This window comes from Ipomoea triloba, chromosome 4 (assembly GCF_003576645.1).
Source record: "Ipomoea triloba cultivar NCNSP0323 chromosome 4, ASM357664v1".
Classification (NCBI taxonomy): Eukaryota; Viridiplantae; Streptophyta; class Magnoliopsida; order Solanales; family Convolvulaceae; genus Ipomoea; species Ipomoea triloba.
Window position 1 is genome coordinate 31,417,054 of NC_044919.1, and position 24,440 is coordinate 31,441,493.

General features: G+C 34.3%; 2 protein-coding genes across 4 annotated transcripts; both read left to right on the forward strand.

Moving 5' to 3' along the window:
- The first annotated feature begins 1,735 nt into the window (after positions 1-1,735).
- Positions 1,736-6,691, forward strand: LOC116016400 (protein NETWORKED 4A-like). 3 transcript variants are annotated; one of them, XM_031256644.1, is made up of 6 exons: positions 1,736-1,962; positions 2,058-2,122; positions 2,444-2,663; positions 3,530-3,623; positions 3,892-4,003; positions 4,506-6,621. In XM_031256644.1, the coding sequence occupies exons 4-6, from the start codon at positions 3,609-3,611 to the stop codon at positions 6,224-6,226; spliced, it is 1,848 nt and encodes a 615-aa protein (XP_031112504.1). In that variant the 5' UTR covers positions 1,736-1,962; positions 2,058-2,122; positions 2,444-2,663; positions 3,530-3,608; the 3' UTR covers positions 6,227-6,621. The 3 variants fall into 3 exon arrangements, with proteins under 3 accessions (XP_031112504.1, XP_031112503.1, XP_031112505.1); XM_031256643.1 differs by having other exon boundaries at positions 2,444-2,637; XM_031256645.1 differs by lacking the exon at positions 2,444-2,663 and having other exon boundaries at positions 1,819-1,962; positions 4,506-6,691.
- A 14,294-nt stretch (positions 6,692-20,985) lies between these two features.
- Positions 20,986-23,596, forward strand: LOC116016607 (trans-cinnamate 4-monooxygenase). Its single transcript, XM_031256950.1, has 3 exons — positions 20,986-21,857; positions 22,529-22,662; positions 22,921-23,596. The coding sequence occupies exons 1-3, from the start codon at positions 21,073-21,075 to the stop codon at positions 23,517-23,519; spliced, it is 1,518 nt and encodes a 505-aa protein (XP_031112810.1). The 5' UTR covers positions 20,986-21,072; the 3' UTR covers positions 23,520-23,596.
- The last annotated feature ends 844 nt before the right edge of the window (positions 23,597-24,440 follow it).

The window sequence follows — 24,440 nt, forward strand, 5'->3', positions numbered from 1 at the left end:
CATCCATCTCTTTAAGTGGGTCCATTTTTTTTTCTTAAAAAAAAAAAAGAAACAATTTCCACCTAAGTTTGTGTTATGCCCTGAACTTCATCGCATATTCATGTATTATGATTGATGAAGTACATTGAAATATTGAATCAATTTAATTTTAAAACTCAACACTAAATTATACATTTTTTTGTGTACAATAATCATACACTTAAATATCCAATATATGTAACTAGTTTTAAATCTCATCCACTATATTTAACAACAAAATCTTTTTTTCTTAAAAATGAAAAGGATATATAAATCCCAAGAACTTAAATTTCTATCAAATGATATAATTTTATTGATGGATTGAAAAAAGATGAATAAAAAATGTGTAAAGCGTGCATATATATATATATAATGGACAAGAGTAGGTCACCTAAGTACCAAGTAAAAAATAATACGGAGTAATACATAGTGTAATAAAAAAAAAAGATCTGAAGGTAAAATAAAATTGGTTGTCTCACAATAAAATAAGTGATAGTACTAAGTGGATATATACGTTAAAATGAAAATTTTTAATGTGTCAATTACACTCACGGGAAGTTTGTTTAGAGGGAAGAAATTAAGTAGGAAAAGAATTGCAATTTCATGGGAAAAAAATAATGTGGAAATAAAGTAAGAGTTTAAATTCCAGTGTTTGGTTTGCAGGAATAAAATTAGGAATTTCAAATTTCAATGTTTGGTATACATAGGAATTGAGAGGGAATAAGTAGTATAAAGTCCAAAATGTTCATTGTTATTGTTGTTGTTGTTGTTGTTATTATTATTATTGACAATTTAATTCACAAATTGTTAGAGTTGTTGCATATAAAGAATGCAAATTTTGAATAGTTGTTGCATATAAAGATTTAAATTAAATGAACATACACAAAGGGAAGTCGAAGCCAAACACCTTGTGCTCAGATGACAGAGTAATGGCTCTCCCATGTGGGGGGTCATGAAGTGGCCATGAGATTATAATTCCATGAAAATAAGGTTCCAACCAAACGAATTTTGTTGCATTCGAAATTAGGTGAGAATGAAATGTAATTCTCTCAAACCAAACGCTTTGTAAGTAATTAACATTTTTTTAAAAATTGTTATGAAAACTAGTAATTATTACTTGATGGTCTGTTCATAGCTACTTTTTCAACCAAATGAAGCACAAAGAGCCAATAACGTCTCAACCAAATGAAGCACAAAGAGCCAATAACGTCTCATGAGGCTCGAACCCATCTCCTCTCATGTGAGGTGTAACCGGGTGCCACTAGACCACAAGATCTTTGGCAGATTGAGAATCTAATATATACTCGGTATTATCTTTCCAAAAAAGAATTTAAATTTACAAATCTTGATATGATTTACTTGTCATGTTTAATTATTCACTATTCATTAATTTATCAATTCAACTCTTTTTTACTTTGTTATTTTTAATATCTTTTTAAAAATAAGTTTAAATTTAATATTTAATGTAAATATATTATTTTTATATATACCAACACTAAATTTAATATTATTAAAAATTAAATTATATATAATTTCAATCCGATCTCTAATAGAAACAAATACATAAATAAAAATAGTAATATTTCAAAACATTAATAAATTTTCGTGATATTATAAGAGTTTTTGAATAAAAAAGTTTGACTTAAGAAATGGCAAATGAATTAAAAAAAGAAAATGAAAAAGGCGTAGAAATACTCCGTAGTTGCGAAGTCGGTTTCCGTCTTTTCCCATTTGTATCCTTCTTCTCCTGCTCTCCACTTTCCCTCACTCTTCAGATTCATACATTTCACATAACTCCAAACCAAACAGCATTTATATATAAACCCAAGTTTTAGATTCTCCATTCTTATCCCCATTTTATTTGTCTTTCTTATACCTCTCTTCGCCCTCACTGCAAACTTCAAACCCCCGCGATACAACCAAGAATCTTTCTATTCCAAAAAGGTAATACAGCTTTTATCGTCTTTCTCATCTTTCTCCCTGCTTTATCCGCTGATTTCTTCGATTATTTCTCTGTTTTTATTTGAAATTCTTTGCAGATTGTCAGAAGCTTTGGCCGCCTCAGATTTCTCTGCCGAGATTCGCCTCCCGCGTCTGATCTCAGGTTCGAATCGTTCCGTTTCACTTCTGCTTTTTCTGTTATTTGAATTCAAATTTTGATTATTACGTATGATATAGCGCGATTTTTCGAACCCTTCCTCGCCGGTGCCGGAAAAAAACAGCTATATTTTCTTATATATATATTTATATTCAGCTCAGATTGTGTTACGGATACAGAGTATTTTTTTATTTTATTTTTTGTAAATTAATAATTTTGTGGTGGGACTACTGGCATTATTATTTTGTAAAAGAAAGGAAATATCAGATATTTTACATTAATTCCCCAATTTTTGCAAAATAATTTAATGGTGTTTCCTTTTATTAGTGTGAAAAATATACGGAGTAATAATTATAATTGGAGGACCAATTATAATTGGAGGAACAAGGCCGCGTGGATATAGCTGGAATATGTGGTAGTACAGTTGTGAAAATTTTCTTCTCTCCCGCGGAACAGTAATCGCGCCCTGAATCTTCACGCTCCTTCCTCTACGCGCGCCTGCACGTTTCGTTTCGATTGAGGTGCGTGTTTCTCGCCGCTATCCCAGGTCGTGACACGTGTCCGCATATTATCTTGTTAGGTGGCCCATGTAATTTGAAGATGCATTGAATTTTATATAGTTTTGTCAACGCATCTATTTATGTTTATAGAAAAATAAATATTGGACCGCGCTATAAGTCTAAGTTATGGGCCGGCAGTCCGGCATGCAAGTTTCCTGTAATGGACTTTAATGCTTCTTTAAATTAATTAATGATGATGACACACAAACAAATATTTTCTTGAACCTGTGACCTCGCATTTGGAAGAATCACAGAGGTTATATTGAGTTACAAGCTACTTGGCAGTTGGCACACACTCACAAATATATGTATGTATCTATGTGTATTATATCCTACCAAATGGGTTCAAATCCCAGTGGAGGCGATATTGATTATTTGTGCTTCAGTAGGTTGAGAAAGTAGTTATACATTGTAACATAGTCAGTAGTATTCAGAAAAAAAAAAAAAAAAAAAAATTCTACCAAGACATAAAAAAAAAAACAAGAAGGAAGGTATGGATTTCCCCTTGAGCACTAGTATATAAGCATTTGTGTGGCTTTAAGCAAGTTGGGGCACATCCCGTTCCTGTCTTTAGATTAAGAGTGGTGAGGCCGTGAGGGGCATTTAAGTTTGGGGTTCAAGCTTATGTATCTACGCATTATGTATACGTAACTTGAACTCTTGAGGAAGGCATATATTTTACCAAAAAATAGGAATTTTCTGAAGTTATAGTGACTATTATTTAGAAATGGTATATATGCTGCAAGTTTCAAACTGTAATTCCTGGCTGCAGTGTGATTATTGTTCTTTTTGAATATTTTTTGGGTCTGAATGTTGTTCATTAATAATATAGTTTGTGTCTGACTTCTGACAGTTCTTGGATCGAGCACTGCAGAATTGTTGATACATCCCTTTTGAATCAAGAATTTTGGTCAGATTGTAAGTTCAGCTCAATGGCGTCCGACTCGGTGAGAACTCTAAATCAAAATATCTTAACATGTCAGGCGGTCAAGTTCAGCTGAGTGTGTCTTTGCTGTGACAATTGTGTGTTCGTGTTACCTTCATTCCTTCTAGTTATGTTTTTGAGTTGGACATCATTTTAACTCCTTTTGTGTTATGTCAAAAGAGGGTGCCATTAGCTCTTTGGGTGTGTTTGTTTGTGTTTTTACATCAGATTTATCGGATGGCTTTTAGGTTAAGTAGTGTGACTGGATTGACGTTTCTCTCCTTTTTCAGGCAAAGTCAAGCAAGGCCATGAGGAGGTTAGAATCGAAAAAATCACATTCCTGGTGGTGGGATAGCCACATTAGTCCCAAAAACTCTAGGTGGCTTCAAGAAAATCTTGAGAGTAAGTCACAAAGTCACTAATCTGTATTATAATTTTTGAGTAAAATATATGTTCTCTACCAATTTTTTTTTTCCCTTTATTATGTGATTGCCAAATAAACTAAGAGTGAAGAGTTACAGGCCCACCTGGCAAAAATATATTGGATGTGATATAATAATATCTATGTATGTATTTACTTCATATACTTGGTTCCAATTTTAATAATTTGTGGGGCTGACTGCATTGCAAAATGCTTGACCAAGAAATATGGATAAAGAACCAACACAGATTTAGCTTTTATTGTGAGTCTCTGGAAGTATGAGTAGACAATTTGAGCCATTCCTCGAAATGAGGGTTAATGTGTTGCAGTCATTTCTCCTCAAACTTTTCTAGATAGTTTCAATCTTCAAAGTGTTTGTTGATATAATCCATGGAATTGTGATACAATGTGATGTCCTCTGGAATCTGATTTCAACGGAGAAAATGTCAAATCAGAAAATGACCAAAAAATCTCTGGTTTCAGAGATGGACCAGAATATAAAACGGATGCTGAAGCTCGTGGAAGAGGATGGCGACTCGTTTGCTAAGAAGGCCGAAATGTATTACCAGAAGAGGCCGGAGTTGATCAATCTTGTTGAGGAATTTTACCGGATGTACAGGTCATTGGCTGAACGTTATGACAATGTGACAGGGGAACTTCGGAAAAGCATTCCTTCTGATCTCCAATCACAGGGTTCAGGCATCTCTGGTGTTGGTTCTGAACCATCTTCTACTTGGCCTTCTCCTGATTTGAGGCCAACTCGCCAAAGATCTGGCCCTCGTGCCGCTGGATTTGAGTTCTTTCTCGGGGGTGGACATAGCTCGGATTTCAACAAGGAAGGAGACGAATCGTCAACGTTGGACTCTGAGTCAGAATCTGATGATTCGTCATCCATCAATAATTATTCAACCACGCTGAGCAACGATGATGACCATGGGCTACGCAGGAAGATTTTTGAACTGGAGAGTGAGCTTCGCGAGGTAAAAGAAAAGCTCCATTTACAACAGCAAGAGATTTCCGAAGGTTCATTCACAGGGTCTCAAAATGGAAATCCTGAAACTCTTCTTGCTAGAGTACCGGGGTTCGAGGAAGAGCTGAGAATTGCAAACGAAAGACTCCAATTGTCAGAAGAAGAAATTGTCAGGTTGAGAATTGAGCTTCAGAAATATGAATCAGGGTTGTATACACCAACTGATGGAAATAGCTTAGTGGTGGAGGCAAAAGAATTGCCAGAACTTCACGAAATTGCTGATCCAGAAGCCGAAGTTCTGGATCCAGAATTTAAGAAGATTCAAGCTCTAGAAGAGGATCTGAGGATCACTAAAGAGAAGTTGCACAATTCAGAGGAGGAGGTGAAAAGCTTAAGGCGGGAACTTAAGAGTAATGAAAGTTCCATAAAACAATTGCAGGATCAGCTTGGGTCGAAACAGAAAGATGCTTCTGCTTGGACAACCAAACTCGACAAGGAGAAAAGAGAGGTCTCAAGGCTACAGGATCGAATTCTGAGGTACAAAAACAATCTATCAGAAAGAGATCAGGAAATCCGGGGATTGAAGGAAACAATATCCAATGCCAACAAGGCTTTATCAGAGGAGAACTCACAGCTTCAAGAAGAAATTACTAAACTATTGAAGGAACGGGCGTACTTGCAGGATGACGTCAAAGAAATGGATGTACGCTGCCAATGTTTAGAGGAGGAGGCCAGACGAGTCTTAGCTGGAAAATCAGAAATGGAAGCATTGCTTGGATCCGAGATTGAGCTGTTAAAAATAAGCATCTCGGAGAGCAATGATCGCCTGGAAGAATTGAATAGATGCATTGAAGAATTGAAATCAAAGAACGACTTTCTGACTGCAGAAAAGGATGAGCTTAATTCCAGAGTTGTCACACTTTCTGCAGGCCTAGATTCTAGAGACGACCGCATCCATGAAATGAACAAGCATATGCATCAACTGCATATGGAGCATGTTCAGTTGCTCGCTGAAAACGAAGGGGCACGCAAACTGGTGGAGGAGCTGAGATCAACAGTTAAAGATCTCGAGACCGACATAAAGAGACAACACGAACTGATCGAGGAAGGCGCAGAGGAGAAACGGGAGGCCATCCGGCAGCTCTGTTTCTCGCTGGAGCACTACAGGAACGGCTACCATCGCCTTCGAGAAGTTGTCATGGGCAACAAGAGGGTACCTGTAATGGCATCCTGAATCATGGCAAAAAAGCACATCCCATTCACTTCATCTCTCTCTCTCTCTTTCCCTTTCCAACTTTTTTTTTTTGGTATTTTGACTGTTTTCAGTTATGGGGGCATCTTTCTCCCATTTCAATCTTGAGTTAGGTGTCCTCTAAGTCATGATGGTTCATGTATTATGCAGAAACTGTCTGGTGTGGTGTCACCTTGACCTTTACTGCCTACATAATACTCCCATGTATTTTGTCAAGACTGTCATGTTTTCTCCTCTTTTTTTTTTTTTTGGGACTTCCATACTATGAAGTATATTTTTGGGTGCAACTTCAAGTTTGGATTTGAAGTTGGTCGAATATAAGTGCTTTAAAAACTTGTATTCTTCAATTGAGCCTTGTTACTATTTTGGTTTATCCATTTCCTCTTTTTGGTAGGAAGTACTTTACCCTTTTAAGGTGCAATTTGAACATATATTTTGATCTGATCATAAGTTTCTTTAAAAACTTGTATTCTTCAATTGAGCCTTGTTACTATTTTGGTTTATCCATTTCCTCTTTTTGGTAGGAAGTACTTTACCCTTTTAAGGTGCAATCCTCTTTTTGGTAGGAAGTACTTTACCCTTTTAAGGTGCAATTTGAACATATATTTTGATCTGATCATAAGTTTAAGGTGCAATTTGAACATATATTTTGATCTGATCATAAGTTTTCTCAATGATCTTAATAATATTTATCGAGATTAATTATGTTTGAGATCAAGTAAGATCTCAAAAGAGTGTTAATTTAGACTAATATTCAAATTAGAAACAATAAATATTAAAATTTAAGAAACTTTATAATATCAATGACTAAATATGGAAGGGAGTGAGTTCTGACCTCAGTGGAGACATTTGTTGACTTTTTGTGCTTCAGTAGATTGAGAAATTAGCTATTGTAATAGAGTCAGTAATTATTGATACCATAATCAAGATTGTATATTGTTTTACAGTTGAACTATTTGTTTTAAAAGTTAGAATTAAAATTTCACCAACTTAAAGGAGCCTATTTGCTAGGAGATTAATGGACTGTGGGCCCAAAGTTGGTTGAAGGAATTATGTGGACAACTTGTATCCACTTTGGGCCTTTAGATTTTATTTTTTTTGGCTACTAATAGGGTTAGGTTGCTAAAGACGGCAGATTTTTATGCGGATCATGGTCCACGTATTATATAAAAAATATATTTTTAATATAATAAAAATATATTATTTGTGTATTTAATATATATTACATAAATTAATGTACTTTCAATACTCAAATAATATAATTTTTTTGAATACAAGGTATATTTTAATATACTAAAAGTACATTACTTGTATACTAAGTGTATATTATTTGATAGCATATAAAATAATATATTTTCAGTATCCAAATAATGTATTTTTTCTTCTTTCAAATTTGTGATCCATCTAATAATGATGCGCTAAGGACCATTTCCTCATACCTGGTAGTAGGTGAACTCAAGACTTCTTCCTCTTCAATCTTTCCTATTTTATTTAATTGCTTATCAAAGAGTTAGTTCCATGTCAAAGACAACAAACGTATTCAACCAGACATTTATATAGAAATAAATAGTTTCACGGAATTATCCTAAATTTCCTGTTCCTGCACTCACCGTTTTTAACTATTCCCAAAAGCCTGAAATCACTTATTTTGCTCTGTCTTTATTGCTAGATTTCCCTTCACTTTTCACTACATTCTTGATTTAAAAAAAAAATAAAAAAATCATGCTTTCTACCAAGCAAAATGTGTTAACTATTCAGCCTTCTTCGTTTAATTGTTGTTTTTTTTTTTTTTTTTTTAAACTTGGGAGAAAGGATGTTAGATTATGAAAAATGCGGAGAAATAAATGTCCTTATATATTTTCAAAAAAAAAAAAAAAAGTCCTTATCATTCCTTGTATCCGAAGAAAAAAGAAAGTTTCATATCACCTCTAGTTATGTTAATCAATTTCATAATCCTGTCATGTCAGGAAACCCCACTCTATTTATTTATTTATTTTAAATTTAGGCGATTTGTTCTTCTCTTTATGTCAGCATTATGTGTGCGTGATCATTTAATATTTCTTCAATCTCATTTTATTGGTTATTTTTTATTTTTTTTTAAATTCTTTTTTTGTTTACCAAAATCTTTTACATAATTTTTATTTGATAATAAAAAATTAAAAATTAAATTGTAAATAATTTTTGTTAAGTCCTATCGATTACGGTAAATTGGACATGTAAATTGAATAATTGATTAACTGCCCTGTAAGAATAGTTTAGTTGGTTTGACCAATAAACCTAAAACATTGCTTCAGTGAAAGTGTGGAGATTTTTGTTATTATTTATTTATTTACTTCTTCTAACGACTTTTGAATATGGATTCGGGAGATTTAAGATTGATATGATATAAATTGTGAAGTTAATGTATAAAAAATAATAATAATGAACTGATTAACTGACAATCACGAAAGCAATAATTTTATGATGTTTTGAATCCTCAATTAAGGTTTAGCAAAAACGGAAGAAGTTAACGGAGGAAGAAGACTCCGTTATAGATTAAACGGACGTTTACAACTGCAATCTCCAGTTTAAAGGGCTACTTGCCTGCCAGTCTGCCACAGTACCACAACGTTGACCTTTTCTATTTAATATTCTTCTTCTCCTATTCTATTATGTAAGAAAAATATTTGATCTACTCCCAAAATCTCTCAATTTTCTTTCACTTGTGTTTAAATTTGATTGGAGGAATAAAAAAAATGAATGGATAAACATCATGCCCCCTACTAAATTGAGCAATCCAAACATGCCAAATCATGGAGAGTATAAAATGGGGTACAAATTGAGAGTACATGTTAGAATTACTCATTATTCAATATTTTGTAATAAGAGAGCATGGTGTAGTTTTTCCTTTGAATGCGATTTACCCTTTTATGTGATTTATAAGCTATTATATAAAAGTAAAGTTTACCTATTATACATACTTGAATAATGCAACACTTTTTAAAGGGGGAATCTCAAGACCGGCATGATTTTGACGCACTTAAGCTCGACATGCATGAGCAAAGTGTGTGATAGGGTGAAATGATTTCGACTGAGTGTAATAATGCTGAAATTAGGTTTTGACAGTTGTTGGGTTAATATTGTGATGAATTGTGTTGCTAGTTGCTATTGTCAGTTTTTATGTGCTTAATCAAGGAGAGGAGATAGCCCCCATTGTTCTAGAACGCGATCTTCGACACGGGTCTTTCCTCTTAAATCTTTCTTTTAATTGCAGAAGGTTTTAGTGTGATGCTCTCAAGCTATGAACGAATTCGAAAACTCCATGGATTTACAGTGGCTAGGTCAGCACCCCCTGTTGTCTTCCCAAGCCGCCATCCCTTCTTAGGGTTTGAAGAAAATGATGTTATATATAGTGGGGTGGAGAATGGGGTAAAAGTGAGACTTTTTAGCAGCTGAGATTCACTTATCTGGACCTTCTCGATGCGTTGAGCCATTACAGAGTATAAAATGTGGCATTTTGCCTCTTCTCGACATGTTGAGAATCCTCCTGCAACACTAGTTCTGTTTGTAGGTTGATTTTTACCATTTTCCTTCTGATCTAACCTTTGATTTCTTCATAAGAGTTGTAGCCTTTTAAGTCTTCTTTCCAATGACTCAAGAATCACCTCATTTGAATATTTCTAGGATGAGATATGGTCAAAATTCCAAACAGTTGTCAATCTGTGCGAGAATTTTAACTTCTTACTTTTTTGCTCCACTTTTGCCTTGATTTGCCTAAGTGATCAATACTATTGAAGACACCACTCATTGTCTCCCTTTGAAGTATTTTAGCCACCTTCTTAACTTCATCTTGGCTCCCATTGACTCGAGAATCATTCAAAACCTCCCGAAAGACTACGATTATCTTCAATTTAATAGTTTACGTACCTAAGGATATAAACAAAGTTAAGGCTCATTTTTCATAAATCTAATTTATTTTTCACTCAAAATAGGTCTATATATGGGTCGAAGCATGGACATTAAAAAAAATAAATTATACACCCTTTTTCATCATCAATTCATCATATATTCATAGTTCAGGGTCAGATTCATTTTTTTTTAATTTTGTACTACCTCAGTTTCTATTTACTAATTATTTGTTAAACCAATTCTTTCTTCCTTCCTTATTTTTAAAAATGTTCTTAATGTAGTTCTTATTATGCTTATTCCATTAAAAATAGGGGTATGTCTAATAGTTTATGTAGTAAAATTACAATCTATAATAAAATAAAATGGGATGACAAAGACAATAATAGAAAGACGTACAAGAACATAGAAGGAGATAATTTTAATTTTTTTTTTGATTTCGCTGTAATGATACATAGAGATCTCTATCTATAAAGGTAAGATAATCCCAAAAGACCTCTAAAAGATTAGAAGTCAACAAAATCTAGAAAATTTCTATAATTGAGTCCAAATCAATTTAAACTTCAAATTATTGTATTCTATGAGGGAAAATGTAATCAAAATTTTATGTCCAAATATAATGCATAAAAATTCAACAAAGAAAAAATATAATTCAAAATTTAATTTAAAAGTGTTATTTTCTATACATATTTAAATTCAAAATTAGTCACCAAAATTTTGATATCAATTCCTTCTAAAAATTTATTTTCAATTACAATTAAGACCAATATATGAATTCTAAAAAAAATCAAGTATAAAAATAATGAATTATCTATATAATATTTTTTCAAAAAAAATTGGGCCTCCAAAAATCAAGAGCCTTGTGTCGTCACCCTAATTGCACATTCTTGTGCCATCGCTCTTCACATGGCTAGGGCCAGCCCTAGTTTATATATATATCTACACACACACACAAATATTAAACTTATCATTATAAAAGTTTAATCTAAGGCAAAAACTTGTGTGAGACGGTGAGACGAGTCGGTGAAGATGAATATGTAATATTATACGGACAAATGTAATACTCCCTCTGTCCCATTTTATCTGTCATGTTTACTATTCATTGGTCAAACCAACTCTTTCTTAATTGTTTATTTTCTTTAGTAATTTTTAATTATTTTTAAATTTAATTTTTTGTGTTTAATAGTACTTTTAATGTAGTTTCTAAATATATAAATTTTCTATACTAAGATTAAACTTAATATTATAAAAAAAATTGAATTAAAAATAACTCCAGTCAAGCCTCGTTAACCGAATCAGACAAACAAAATGGGACGGAGGTAGCACTAATTAGGAATAAAGTGTTTATTACTTATGTGAAAAATTTACCGTCCCATTTTGGTTGTCTGGTTCGTTTAACGAGGCTTGATTGAATTTATTTTTAATCCAATTTTTCATAATATTAAATTTAGTATTAATATATAAAATTTATATATTTAGAAACTACATTAAAAGTACTATTAAACACAAAAATTTAAATTTAAAAATAATAAAAAATTACTAAAGAAAATAAGCAATAAAGAAAGAGCTGGTTTGACCAATGAATAGCAAATAGGACAGGTAAAATGGGACAGAGGGAGTAATACTTTTAATGGAAAAAATGATACTTTTACATTTTGTTTTAAAGTATTACATTATTTTTCTTAAAAATATTATATTTTCTCTTATAAGTAACAAACATTTGCCAACATTACTTATAGGGAAAATGTAATACTTTTGATGGAAAATATAATACTTTTACATCAAAATGTAAAAGTATTACATCTTCCTGTATAAATAACAAATATTTTATTCCTGAATAGTACGGAGTAGTACATTTGATCATATAAGTATGACATTTACATGTTAATTCAAGTAGTACTGTCAAAGCGGGTCGGGCCGCCCACCGCAGGCCTAATCTCTGGCGGGTTTTTGCGGGCCGGCCCGCTAGGCCGGTTCATGCAACCCTAGCCCGCCCCACGCGGGCCGGCCCACGGGCTTTTTTATTTTTAATTTTTTTTTATTTTATAAATTCTTGTTGAATTCAAAGTTCAAAATAATAAATAGAGTCTACAAATACAAACGTTGCGAATTTGCAATCCAATTTTATAATCTAACAAAAATTAATATTAATTCAAAGTTCAAAAAAAAGTAAAGCCTACAAATAATATTAATTTTGTGTGTTCAAAAATTCTAAAAATTACATTTTATATATATATATATATATATGCCTTACTGTGTAACATATATATTATATAACATATAATATATATGTTACACAGCAAGGTAGTACGCTGCGCTGCCTTGCTGTGTAGCATATATGTATATATATATATATATATATATATATATATATATATATATATATATATTTTAATTAGGGGCTTGGCCTGCGGGCTGGCCCGCAGTCCGCGCGGATTAGTCCACGCGGGCTGCGGGCCAAGCCCGTTAGGCCCGCAATTTTGCGGGCCATTTTTCTTGTGACCCTAATCCGCCCCATCGTGGGACGGGTGCGAGTCAGCCCACGAGTTTCGGCCCACTTTGACAGTCCTACATACAAATATAACTTTAGTTAAATTTTATTAATTGAATAATTAAATTAGACACAAAATTGAAGGAAGTAATATTATTTTGCTCGTAAATTGCCCGACACTCTTGACCGACTTAGAGATGATATAGTTCCCACGTGCAAAACTACGGCTGCTGTTTGATATCACTACATGCAGGAAAGGATTGACCGNTAAATTTAAAAATAATAAAAAATTACTAAAGAAAATAAGCAATAAAGAAAGAGCTGGTTTGACCAATGAATAGCAAATAGGACAGGTAAAATGGGACAGAGGGAGTAATACTTTTAATGGAAAAAATGATACTTTTACATTTTGTTTTAAAGTATTACATTATTTTTCTTAAAAATATTATATTTTCTCTTATAAGTAACAAACATTTGCCAACATTACTTATAGGGAAAATGTAATACTTTTGATGGAAAATATAATACTTTTACATCAAAATGTAAAAGTATTACATCTTCCTGTATAAATAACAAATATTTTATTCCTGAATAGTACGGAGTAGTACATTTGATCATATAAGTATGACATTTACATGTTAATTCAAGTAGTACTGTCAAAGCGGGTCGGGCCGCCCACCGCAGGCCTAATCTCTGGCGGGTTTTTGCGGGCCGGCCCGCTAGGCCGGTTCATGCAACCCTAGCCCGCCCCACGCGGGCCGGCCCACGGGCTTTTTTATTTTTAATTTTTTTTTATTTTATAAATTCTTGTTGAATTCAAAGTTCAAAATAATAAATAGAGTCTACAAATACAAACGTTGCGAATTTGCAATCCAATTTTATAATCTAACAAAAATTAATATTAATTCAAAGTTCAAAAAAAAGTAAAGCCTACAAATAATATTAATTTTGTGTGTTCAAAAATTCTAAAAATTACATTTTATATATATATATATATATATGCCTTACTGTGTAACATATATATTATATAACATATAATATATATGTTACACAGCAAGGTAGTACGCTGCGCTGCCTTGCTGTGTAGCATATATGTATATATATATATATATATATATATATATATATATATATATATATATATTTTAATTAGGGGCTTGGCCTGCGGGCTGGCCCGCAGTCCGCGCGGATTAGTCCACGCGGGCTGCGGGCCAAGCCCGTTAGGCCCGCAATTTTGCGGGCCATTTTTCTTGTGACCCTAATCCGCCCCATCGTGGGACGGGTGCGAGTCAGCCCACGAGTTTCGGCCCACTTTGACAGTCCTACATACAAATATAACTTTAGTTAAATTTTATTAATTGAATAATTAAATTAGACACAAAATTGAAGGAAGTAATATTATTTTGCTCGTAAATTGCCCGACACTCTTGACCGACTTAGAGATGATATAGTTCCCACGTGCAAAACTACGGCTGCTGTTTGATATCACTACATGCAGGAAAGGATTGACCGACTTTTCCTTAGCCACATGTTTCAATTTGCAATGTGGAAAATGATAGTAATAATCCAAAAGCCCTTTCACTATTGCTTTTTTGTCTCGATAAAAACTCGCAAGCTAGAAAGAGAAAGCAAAACAACAAATTAATATGTAGCCTTCGATCCGTATATTCAGGCCAAAATTAGTGCGTCATTGGTGCAACAAATGTTATCAAATACTATTAAAAAGCGATCACAGATACTGCATTATAATAGAGACAGTAATACTAAAAAAAATCAAAAAGTAACCCGATAGATGTAGTCAAGCGGGTGGAAGTGGAACCTGATTTTTATACCACAAAGTCACATTCTTAGTGAGATTTACTTCTCTTATGTGACTTGCAATAGCTAAATTTACTTAGTGCACACCGTGTGGTTGCGATTTGTGAATTATATCATGGTACTTATCAACACCTTGAAATTTTTGTAGTTTGTTTCTCCTTTTATTTTTATAAATTTGACATAAAAACTCAAATTTACTTCGAATTCTAATGGAATCATAGAAGTCATTGCGAGAACTTGACCGATCAGAGGTTATAAAAACTCTTTGCGCAAAGTGTACATGCAAATGGTGAAAACTTAGAAACTGACAGGGTGGCTCATAATTTACCTTTTATAGCGGCTCTTAAATAAGTTTTATGGGAGCTTAGAATTAATTTTGTGAAAGTTTGTAAATCCAATGTATTAGAATGTTTTGAGATGATAGCTAGGACATACCAACTTTTCCAAGCCACATGAGAGTTATCGCCACTTTCCAAGGTTATGCCATATTTTTTTCAATTTGCACCGTGGAAAATTATACTAATAATCCAACACCCCTTTCACTATTGCTTTTGAGGTTTTAAAAAAATGTAGAAAAAGACAAGCAAAAGAACAAATTAATAGCCTTCCATATGTATTTTAAGGCAAAAAATATTGGGTCATTGGTGCAACAAATATATCGTATCATGATGCATGTATTTGTGGAATTTAAAATACATCTTTTCTCTAAAAAGGTAGAGAGAAACTTAAAGATGGCAACTCTATCAGCTAGAGAGAATTCAATGCAATCTTTTGCAAGAATTGCTACATCTTTGAATGAGGATTGTCTAACACCTTCTAATCTTGATTGGATTGGAGGGGCAAATTTGTTAGACAATTAATCATCGTATTGTACTATATTTATAAATATAAAACAAATAGATGCCAGGAATGAAATTATAAATTTTCTTTAATTTAGAGAAGACCAAATATCAAAGTTTGATACAGCAAATTCTTATGGATGAGAATTAATTATGTAAACAACGTAATTACTTAGAAAAACATCAAGGGACGGGTGTAACTCGGAGGGAGGTAAAAAAGAACTAATTACTCTCTCTCACTCTATGGACGCAAGTGGCACGTGCCAAGTCATTGAAGTAGGCCTCCTCGCAACCCATGGGGGGCTGGCTGGTGTCGAAAGTCACCCACTCTGATTGCTGATGGGTGCCCATTGTAGCTAGAATGTCAGCGACCTTGTTTTGCTCACGGTAAATCACACGGATAGAAATCCTCCCGTCTTTAACAAGCCACCGACTTCTTCCTCAATAACTTCTCGAATGGGTCCTCCCAGTGTGGTTTTCTCATGAATTCATCATATGACAGAATTTCAACATCACGAAAATCCTTCTCTAAAGCCCATTCCATATTCTTGACAATAGCTTTAGCTTCAACTAGTACTGCTGTCAGCTCACCAAACTCTTTAATTTCGTCTCTGAGAAGCCTTCCAGCCATGTTCTTGCCTCTAAGGACTCCACCAGACCATGCCTTCTTTATTTAGGACTTGACGCTCCCATCCAAATTAATGGTATAACGATGGTTAGCAGATGGCTTCCAACATAGTCTCTTCTCCCTTTTAGTACTGGCGAACACTTCATGTTTTCCTCTCGCATAAATGCACGACATATTTCCTCCTCAGCTTCTTTGATGCACCCAACCTTCCATTGTATAGTATTTCTACTTCTCCGGCATTGAACACTCTATCGTTTCTCCACCTCCAGATCCACCATACTGTATGCCTTTATCGAGTAAAAAATATTAATAAATTTATAGCATATGAAATTTTTAACAAGTTCGGTGAAGGAGTGACAAATAGATGTATCTATATAGATTTACAGATATTAAAAATTAAATATTTTTTTCCTTTTTTGCCGTTTTGGATATGTTAATTAAAAAACTTTATGTGATACTTTAATTCAAGTTCATATTTAATAATGTATCTCATGTCACTAGCAACAACATGATATGCATAATGAGTTATGGGTTATAATATTATTTATATTAACTAGTCAAACAAATCTGGTGAAGTTGCTTCAATAATTAATTTGGTAATTATAAGATTTTAATTTTACTCTCTATAAAAACTACCTCTTGATTAAAGTACACATCTGAATAGTAACAATTGGATTTCATAGAAATCAAAGTCAAACAAAAAAATAAAGGAAAAATTATTTTTCAAATGCATTATTATATTATATATAATATTAATGAGTATTGAGTAGGTATGTGCAGGGAAATAGTCAACGGTGCCGTTCAATATAATAATACCTTTAAAAATTTAATTTTCTTTTAATACCCACAAAAATGCGAAATACCTAGCTACGCTCCCGGGGTCCTTACAATTTCGCTCTATAGGATAGCTGGACATAAATCATGGTGACTCAGCCTATTAAATTAATTAGTATCACAAGGAACCATTACATTAAGGGTGTGTTTGGAAACTCAAAAAATTTGTTTCCGAGTTTTCCGTGTTTGGCAGTGCTTGAAAAACTTAGTCAACGAAAAATGATTTCTGTTGACAGGAGAAAATAACCTCATTTTGACGGAAAATGACTTCCGAAAAAAAGTCCGGAAATCGTTTTCTGTCCAGAAAAACAGCCGCACACCCTCTGCTCTAGTTCCTCTATGGTTTCCGGCAGAAACTAGAGGGGTGGGAGTTTTCTTCTCTCTTTTTTCCCCTTAAATATATTATTTTTAATATTATACATAAAATATATAATTATACAATTCTAATCATTTTCAGAAAATTAACCAAACACACAAAGATTAACCAATTAAATACCATAAATGAAACTGTTTTCTAGAAAATGATTCATTTTTCAGAAAACATTTTCCAGAACTCATTTTCCTGTTTTCCAAAAACACCTCCGCACTTCAATTGTTAGGCTCGTTATGTGCCTTTATCTACCCACAATCTACTTCCCATGAATCAATTAAGCTGTCTATGCGAGCTATATATTTTTATTATTTATCACAATATTTGAGTATAATTTTAATATTACCATTAGAGATCAAGAGTGATTCCTTAGTTGTTGTTCAAAAGATCATCAATACCGTTGAACATTCAAGCGATTCATAGTTTTATCATATTGAGGTATTGATGCACTTTTTTGAGTTCGAGTGTGTTCAATCAAATATATTAGTAGAAAGGCAAATAGGTGCGCAGATTATTGATATTGGATTACTTTTCAACTAATGCAGTTGATGTTTGTGTTATATTCATGTGATTTTGTATAGATATATATTTATTCCCCTGTATAAGAAAAAAAATGTTTTAAAAAATTATGGAATAAGAGTCAAATGGGTCATCGAACTGCACACGATAATGTAAGTATACAAAATATTTTTTTTAAATAATATTATTACTAAATTATGTTTTAAAAGTTTAATTAATTTTTTTTTAAATAAGGTTAGCTTTTTGAAAAAAAAATGTTTTTATCAAACATAATTTATATATCTTATTTATAGTCATTATGTAATTTAAAAACTTTGATTCCATGTCCTCTCATGACAAATGACCTCAACAATTTTATAGTATAGTTAATGATAATAACCAATCTTCTTTAATTTATATTGATGGATTTAATTAATCCGGTGGTTCGAATTAATCAACCCAATAAATAAAGAAAATAATAAATGGATAGAAAAATAGGCAAAATAAGTGTGTTATAGGGTCGCGGAGACCAAGTACTGCATTGAACCGTAGTTGTCAGGTTATTACAAGTCAATGTAATGCTATTACAATGGTAAACTAGGACAAAATGGATATGAATGTCTTAATGAGACAATAAGGAAGCCATTTATGCACAAGAAACCTCCTAACCGCCCCCTAATGTGGTGGGAACAGTTACAACCCCCTTTGACCATGTTTGGTCCCACGACCGGACCTATGGATTGACCAGCTGAGGCCTTGTAATCGAGCCCTCATGGCCGAGGCCCTATGGTCGGGACCTTGTAGCCGAGACCCTATGGTTGAGCCCCCATGGCCGGGGCCTCGTAGTTGAGCCCTATAGCCGAGGCCTTATAACCGAGCCCTCATGGTCGAGGCCTTATGGCCGAGCCCCCATGGCCTAAGCTTAATTACCCTTATGTTACCATAGTAGTGTTATATAACTTGAAGTAAACACCCCTTTATTATTATGCTTACCATTTTAAATAAGGAATAATAAGCAGTTGATATGATTAATTATTTATATTAATTATATTACGTTAATGTTACTTTTTATTACATTTTACTATTATTTATTACAATCATCAAGTGCTTTATCCATCATTATTCATTCATCTAATTCTATACTGTATGTAGAATATTTCCATGACTCTCCCAATAATAATAATAATAATAAGAAAAGAAAAAAAAACCGGCAGTACAATGAAGTACGGCACATGAGGAGAGAGATGATGATATATGTGACAATGTGGCTGTCGACCACTCGACCATTGACATTCTGAAGTACAACTTATTTATTTATTTATTATCATTTATGTTGTAAAGTATTACAATTTGTTATAAGTCGATACAAAGAATTTTGTATATATTATTTTTACATATAAAGAAAAGGAGACTGAAAGAAAATTATAAATATTTGAACATAACAGCACTTATTGGAGAGATAGGAGCTAAATCCACAATTATTCAGTTTATTTAGAAATTTGTCTTTGTTTCTAACAATAAGCTGCAAATTCGATTCTTACTACGAATATTGAGGATTCGAATTTGAGTTTGGGTCTTGAATTAAAGTCTTTGTGCATAAAAATATACAGTTTAATGTTGAGTCTCGGAGTTATATAAGTTAAATTTACTTCTTTCTAAGCAAATTCATTAAATTTAGAATATAATATGGCGAAATCAGGAATCCTAATTTATTTAAAAAAAATTGCTTTATTATGATTTATGAATGTTTATGTGAGGGATTCTCCTACATTGATTCTCAAATCTTACACCTTAAATATTACTACCTCCGTCCCAAAATGGTTGTATGATTCGTTTAACGAGGCTTGACTGATGTTATTTTTAATCCAATTTTTCATAATATTAAGTTTAGCATTACTATAAAAAATTTATATATTTAGAAACTACATTAAAAGTACTATTAAACACAAAAATTTAAATTTAAAAATAATAAAAAATTACTAAAGAAAATAAGCAATGAACAAATAGTTAGTTTGACCAATGAATAGTAAATAAGACAGGTAAAATGGGACAAAGGGAGTACTTCTTAATGTGGCTTGGCATTGATAAGTTATTTTTTTCAAGATTTTGTATGTAAGAATAAAAGTTAAAGGGGGTGTTTGGTTATTGCCTTATAAGCCAAATTTTAGCTTATTTGACCAAATTTAGCTGTTTAACCAACTAATAAGCTATTTTGAAATGTTTGGTAAATGGCTTATTGGCATTGGCTTATTGGGCCAATAAGCTGAAAATTGAAAAGCTAATGAATGTAGCTTTTTGTATTAGCTTGTTAGGAACAATGGGTATATTGACTATTTTATCCTTTGATATCAATGAGATTTACTTTTAAATGGGTGGTGTGTTTGTTATTTTATAATAATAATAATAATAATAATAAACGGGTGATGAGTTTGTTATTTTTAATAATAATAATAATAATAGAAAATAAATACGTAATAAAATTGTTTTAGAATACTCGTATAATTTAATAAGAGTTAAATAAACAAAAATAATTAACTTATGCCCTTAAAAAAAATATAGATGATATCCAAATTTTATAATTATTTATTAATAAGATTTTATCTTCTTTTTATATTTAAAGATTAAAATAATACAATACACTTATACCCTTAAATGTCATTTTACATTCAATCAGCTACTAGTAAACAGCTAATTTACCAAACAATTTTTTATAAATACAACCAACTGGTCAAACTAGTTAACGCAACCAGCCATCAACTATTAGCTAAACCAACCACCTATCAGCTATAAGCTATCAGCCGTTTGCCAAACACCCCCAAAGGTCCTGTTTGGTAAATAATCAGCTTATCAGCCAATTTTGGCTTATTTGATCACTATTAGTTGTTTGGTTAATAAGTTTTTTGTAAATCCAAAATGCTAAAATTCAAAAGGCTACTCAAAGCAGCCTTTTCAATTATACCAAATAGCTATCAGCTAACAGCCAATTTATCAAACAACTTTCTCAATCAGCTAATATTATCAATAAATCATACCTTCTAACCCAAACAGCCAACCCAATCGGCCAACAGCCATTTACCAAACAGGGCCAAAGTGTAAAAAATAGAGTATTATTTTTGTTATGTGAAACTACATGTCCAAGAAAAAATGAGATCACGTGGCAGCCACCTAGACAGTTGAATAAAAATGGCGTTAACGGTTGACATTCATGATCGTGGCTCACCAACCCCCATTCAAGCTCACCTACCCCAATCCATCATTGAACGCAAAGCAAAACCGTCCGTCACCGTTAACTCTAACGCCGTTAACCCCCTCCACCTACCGCCTTGAACAAACTTTCACCGCCTCCCCGTTGCTATAAATTGCAACTCTCCGCTCTATTCCGCCAGGAAGTCACGCACACCCGCCTGCCTTTCTTATCATACATTAATTAATTTTGAAGATTTCTTTCCAATTTTGCCCCTGAAGATGGATCTTCTCCTCTTAGAGAAGACTCTATTAGGGTTCTTCGTAGCCATAGTAGTCGCCATTGTTGTCTCTAAGCTTCGCGGAAAGAAGTACAAGCTCCCGCCGGGGCCGATTCCGGTGCCGGTGTTCGGGAACTGGCTTCAGGTCGGCGATGATTTGAATCATCGCAATCTCACCGAGTACGCGAAGAAATTCGGCGACATTTTTCTACTGAGGATGGGGCAGAGGAACTTAGTGGTTGTATCCTCGCCGGAGCTAGCCAAGGAGGTTCTCCACACGCAGGGGGTGGAGTTCGGCTCCCGCACTCGCAACGTCGTGTTCGACATCTTCACCGGGAAGGGACAGGACATGGTGTTCACCGTCTACGGCGAGCACTGGCGGAAGATGCGGCGGATCATGACGGTGCCGTTCTTCACCAACAAGGTGGTGCAGCAGTACCGGGAGGGGTGGGAGAACGAGATCGCCAGCGTGGTGGAGGACGTGAAGAAAAACCCCGAGGCGGCCACCGCCGGCACCGTGCTGCGGCGCCGGTTGCAGCTCATGATGTACAATAACATGTACCGGATTATGTTCGACAGAAGGTTTGAGAGCGAGGATGACCCGCTGTTTAACAAGCTCAAGGCGTTGAACGGGGAAAGGAGTAGATTGGCGCAGAGCTTTGAGTATAACTATGGCGATTTCATCCCCATTCTCAGGCCTTTCCTCAGAGGATACTTGAAGATCTGTAAGGAGGTTAAGGAGAGAAGGTTGCAGCTCTTCAAGGACTACTTTGTTGATGAAAGAAAGTAAGCTCTTCATCTTTTCCATATCTGTTCTTGAAATTTATCTATAATCTTCATAGATATTAATGATTTTTCCTTAAAAAGAACTTGTCTCTGTAGACAAATTAAAACCCATAACATTTCATAAAGAGAACTTGGATTCTAGGAACATAGGAGGGCAATCCAGTCAAGTTGGGTTGACTTAGTAATAATTTTAACAGGTTCGATTTTCTTAAATTGAGTCTGTAATTATATAGATTGATTTATTCCTTGCGGTCATTTACCTGTTGCAATTTAAGGATACCTTTATAATTCAGGTTTCTTGCTTTGAGCTGATCAACTATTTTGATTTACTATTTAGTGTAAACTACCCTTAGTGAATGCGGGTTCCTTGATGCTCCCAAAAAAAAAAAAAAAAAGAACATAGGATTCTCACACACACAAAAAAAATGGAACATAGGATTCACAGAAGCTTGTTCTGCATAATTCGGCAGAGACAGGGAAGGTGTTGTCTCTTGTGCAACTCAATTTTGACTTGATTTATGTAGTTGAATACAGTACGCAATTCAAATCTATTGGACAAGATGAAATCTTGGACAGTAGATGTGAGATTAATTACAGTAAATTCACTATTCTTTACTGCTGCTGTTTTGTTTTCTAGTTTCTGAGCTTCTTGGTTGGTTTTTTGGTTGCAGGAAGCTTTCAAGCACAAAGAGCATGGACACCAACAGTCTGAAATGTGCCATTGATCACATTCTTGATGCCCAACAGAAGGGAGAGATCAATGAGGATAATGTTCTTTACATTGTTGAGAACATCAATGTTGCAGGTAAGATTAAATGCTCCTGCTTTTTCATAAAATAGTCTGTACTTTGTTTTTGTGGTCAACAAAGTTAGGTATTGGGTTTACATCATGATATACTGGCAGTTGGTTGGTTCTAATGGATTACAGTATCATGAAAAAGTACAACCTGATTTCATGTATAGTGGAAGGGGGCATATATGATATGGCATGATGATTTGTCTTTAGAATATTCTATCATTTGATCCTGTGCAAATTGCTTAGTACCATGACTGTTGTGTGCAGCAATTGAAACTACTCTATGGTCAATTGAATGGGGCATTGCTGAACTGGTTAACAACCCTCACATTCAGAAGAAGCTTCGGGATGAGATCGATACAGTTCTTGGACCGGGCGTTCAGATCACTGAGCCAGACACCCATAAACTTCCCTACTTGCAGGCCGTGATCAAGGAGACGCTTCGCTTAAGAATGGCTATTCCCTTGCTGGTTCCCCACATGAACCTCAACGACGCCAAGCTTGGAGGGTATGATATTCCCGCGGAGAGCAAAATCTTGGTCAATGCTTGGTGGCTCGCAAACAACCCAGCTCACTGGAAGAAACCTGAGGAGTTTAGGCCCGAGAGATTCTTTGAGGAGGAGAAGCACGTCGAAGCCAACGGGAATGACTTCAGGTACCTCCCGTTCGGAGTTGGTAGGAGAAGTTGCCCTGGAATTATCCTCGCCCTGCCCATCCTTGGCATCGTTTTGGGACGATTGGTGCAGAACTTCGAGCTCCTCCCGCCTCCTGGCCAATCTAAGGTTGACACCTCAGAGAAAGGCGGGCAATTCAGTCTTCACATTTTAAAGCACTCTACCATTGTCATGAAGCCTAGGACTTTCTAAAACGTGTGATATTATGTAATCTGGTTTGTAAGTCAAAGTTTGGTTAAGATAATGGACATGTACTTTTGCGGCCTATAGTTCCGTAATGCCTTTTTCATCTTCATTCATAATATACCTAAACCCTCACGTAAGCTCTAAAACCCCACCAATTACCCAATACAATCATATACATCTCAAATATTATCACCATCAAGACTATCCATACAATTATATAGTATATATCAACATCTCCAGCATTACTCATCATCAAGACTACGAAATTATTTCAAATGATGAATTAGGAGCCAATCCAAATCAATTACTTGTTAAAATGTGTGGTTCCAAAATGGCCTCATGTGTTTTGAAAACGAAAATTATAAAAACATATGATTTGTTATACAATCCAACTAAGATTGTGCCACCCAAGTTGTTCCATCAAATTGGTAGCTTGAATACTATTTTTTATGACACGTATTTTTGTTTTATCTGTTGCCAGTAAAAAAAAAAAAAACAAATGCAAGTACATTGTACGTTACACGCCTAACAGTTCTGGTCCCCAGATTTTATGGTTGTACTAACATTGTAACAATTACGAGATAGTTTCACGCAATCTAGCCAATGGAGGATCTCGAAATTAGGATCTCTCTCGACGATGACGTCAGACACAGTTATCTGTAGGGATCCGCGGTAGCCAGTGATCTTTCCCCGGACTCTAACGAGGACGCAGAGCTCGGCTTCGGAGGCAAACTTGGCAGCCATATCGGCAATTGCTCGAACATCTGGTGTGCTTCTGCAAGAGAAATACGGAGAGTTCAACTGGTTGAACCGAAGCACGCAGGGGATGCAACCAGTAGTGTCATCAATGGCGAATTTCAAAAACCTTCCTGGCTTGAACTACCGGCTTACAACCACGCCCATAGCCTCCGCCCTGTTAGTATTATT

Bases quoted from the DNA above. Each gene is read 5' to 3' on its own strand.
- LOC116016400 (XM_031256644.1), top strand. The intron at 4,004-4,505 runs GTAAGTCACAAA...CTCTGGTTTCAG, and splicing joins GCTTCAAGAAAATCTTGAGA to AGATGGACCAGAATATAAAA.
- LOC116016607 (XM_031256950.1), top strand. From the start codon at position 21,073: ATGGATCTTCTCCTCTTAGAGAAGACTCTATTAGGGTTCTTCGTAGCC. The intron at 21,858-22,528 runs GTAAGCTCTTCA...TTTTGGTTGCAG, and splicing joins TACTTTGTTGATGAAAGAAA to GAAGCTTTCAAGCACAAAGA. The intron at 22,663-22,920 runs GTAAGATTAAAT...TGTTGTGTGCAG, and splicing joins TGAGAACATCAATGTTGCAG to CAATTGAAACTACTCTATGG.